Below are 2,486 nucleotides of genomic sequence, written 5' to 3'. Positions count from 1 at the left end.
AAAATGAAAAATGGAAGGTTCTCAAGCGGGTTCAAATTATGAAAGATTTAGTTATAATATAAAATTTTTAGTGTGATTATCCCTCTCAAATTAATTTAGAGTTAGGCTGCTCATTTGCATTTCCAAAGCCGGGTCCACAAAAAATATTCCGCAGCCCTGGCTGGGAGTTCTCTCTCTCTCTCTCTCTCTCTCTCTCTGATCAGATGAGACCCTATGGTTTTGTGCCACGACTTCCCGTGGAATCTGCTCTTCATTAAAGACCGTACGGCCTTTTTAGAGGTCGAGCCACGTTACAAACGTGAGCGCCAGCCACGTCAGTGCAGTACATTAAATGCTAAGCAAACGTTGATATCGCCGATTTTTCGCCTGTTAAAATTCTCTGCTCCAGCTCCTGCTTCTGTATCGCGGCTTCGCGGGGGCAATGGACATGGCTTCCATTTACTCACAGGCTCCCCTGCGTCCGCATGCGTTGGTGGTGCCTGCCCTTCCTCATAGCCACAGCTTGTCCGCCATGCGAGTCGCCCGTCAGCTCCTCGCCGTCGGCTTCGATGTCTCCTTCATCTATTTTTCTTCCAGGCCCCCGCCCAAATTAGACACCAACACCATCGCCAGCTGCTCTCAAGACGCGGCCTACATGCCCCTTGCCATCGACGCTGGTATCCACACTTTCATTTTAGCCGACGGAATTCCTCCTCAGCATCTTGCCAAGCCCTTCTTCTCCACGCCTGCCATGTCGGACAACCTCCTGCACCTCATCCTCCATCTCCGAGAGCAGGGCCGCCCTCCAACTTGCGTAGTCGCCCACTCCTTCGTCCCCTGGACCGCCCTCGTCGCTCAGCAGCTCGGCATTCCCCGTATCGAGTTCTGGACCTCCAATGCCCTCTCCTACCTGCTCAACCTCAACGTGTCCGCTCTTTGCCAAGCAAACATCTTTCCTGAGAAAGGTGCTCTCATATTTAACGTACCTGGAAGTTTTGCCTTCAGCTTAGGCTAGGCTACTCACAGTTTTACCATAGTGGCTTACTGTGTAGCTAGGTAGCAAGTGCTAATGCCTTTATTTAACCTGTGTTATTTTACTCTGTGTAGTAACAGGGAATGGTCCTCCCGATTGGAAGAGCGAGAGCCCCGTAATGCTGGATTGCATCCCATGTTTGCCACCGGTATCCGCCGAGCTCTTTCCTGCACCCATCCGATTTGATCCGGAGCCCAGTCCGTTCCGGGCATTGTTCAAGGAATTGTGCTCTTCTGCCAAACTTTCGGACAGGATACTCGTCAACACCGTATCCGAGCTTGAACCCGATGCCTTTCGCGGATTGCAAGCAATGGGGATTCCCGTGCGCGCCATGGCGGGGCCCTTACTCGATTACGATATCAAGGTTCCAAAGGGGCCGCAGGAACAGGGTCATAACCCTGGAATTACAGCACATGAAGCAAATGGAAATTCCAGCTCTCATGTGTTGGAGACGAGCAAGGAGGATACTTCGGATTCGTGTCTCTTGTGGCTTGACACACAGGCGGAGTCGTCAGTCATCTACGTCGCTTTCGGAACAGTGGCAAAGCTATCTGCAGAGGATGTAGAAGAGCTGGCCATGGGGCTAGAAGCCAGTGGGCACCCCTTCTTATGGGCCCTCAGGGACGATGCACACGTCAAGCCCGGACTCCGTGGGAAGGGGATGGTGACAAGCTGGGCGCCCCAAGTAAAGGTGCTGGCGCACAAGGCTGTGGGAGGATTTGTAACGCACTGTGGATGGAATTCCAGCATAGAGTGCTTGTGGGAGGGTGTTCCTATGCTCGGTTGTCCGCAACTTGGAGACCAAAGGTCCAACATGTGGTGTATGCGTGAGCTGTGGGGCACTGGGCTTGAGATGAAGCGCACAACCAGCGGAGGCCTGCAGAAAGCGTATGTGGAGGCTGGTGTGAAAGCCCTCTTGGAAGGGGAAGAGGGACGTACAGCCCGGAAGAGAGCGGAGGAGATGAAGCAGGTGGTGAGAGCAGCCTGTCGAGAGGACGGGGAATCCTTCCGCAACATGCGACAGCTTTATGATGACATGAAGGCACTCATCAGCATCAGCGTCTGACCGTGTTTCATTCTTCATTTTTGGCCGCAAGAACAGAGGCCTGATAAGAGGATGGGAGAAGCATTAGAATTTAGAAATGAACATCACCATATCGCTATTACCTCATCACACACGATATTCATAAGGTGTGAAAAAAACTTTTTTTAATTAAGTTGGCTTTGAATGACCTTAATTAGTTGTTTTCGTAATTAGTTCAAAAGATGGAGGACTTGTTGTTGAAGTAGTTAACTACACCCCCCTCTCTCTCTCTCTCTCTCTCTCTCTCTCATTGATCTAATTAGTTGTTTTTGTAGTCAGTACAAATGATGAAGGGCTGCTTGAAGTAGTTGTCCCCCCCCCCCCCCCCCCCCCCCCCCCCCCCTTCTCTCTCTCTCTCTCTCTCTCTCTCTCTCTCTATCTATAATTCAG

At 51.3% G+C, this 2,486-nt stretch overlaps 1 protein-coding gene across 2 annotated transcripts; it reads left to right on the top strand.

Annotated features, from left to right (window-relative positions):
• The first annotated feature begins 370 nt into the window (after window positions 1-370).
• On the top strand, window positions 371-2,250 carry LOC147462213 (UDP-glucose:p-hydroxymandelonitrile O-glucosyltransferase-like). Of its 2 annotated transcripts, none has more exons than XM_086509617.1 (2): window positions 371-944; window positions 1,093-2,250. In XM_086509617.1, exons 1-2 carry the CDS (start codon window positions 422-424, stop codon window positions 2,076-2,078), a joined length of 1,509 nt encoding a protein of 502 aa, XP_086365743.1. In that variant the 5' UTR covers window positions 371-421; the 3' UTR covers window positions 2,079-2,250. The 2 variants fall into 2 exon arrangements, with proteins under 2 accessions (XP_086365743.1, XP_086365742.1); XM_086509616.1 differs by having other exon boundaries at window positions 372-944; window positions 1,087-2,250.
• The last annotated feature ends 236 nt before the right edge of the window (window positions 2,251-2,486 follow it).

Source organism: Adiantum capillus-veneris, chromosome 3 (genome assembly GCF_014529385.1).
Source record: "Adiantum capillus-veneris isolate H3 chromosome 3, ASM1452938v2, whole genome shotgun sequence".
NCBI lineage: Eukaryota > Viridiplantae > Streptophyta > Polypodiopsida > Polypodiales > Pteridaceae > Adiantum > Adiantum capillus-veneris.
The sequence above is the reverse complement of the archived record's forward strand: the minus strand, read 5'-3'. Positions and strand labels throughout refer to the sequence as shown.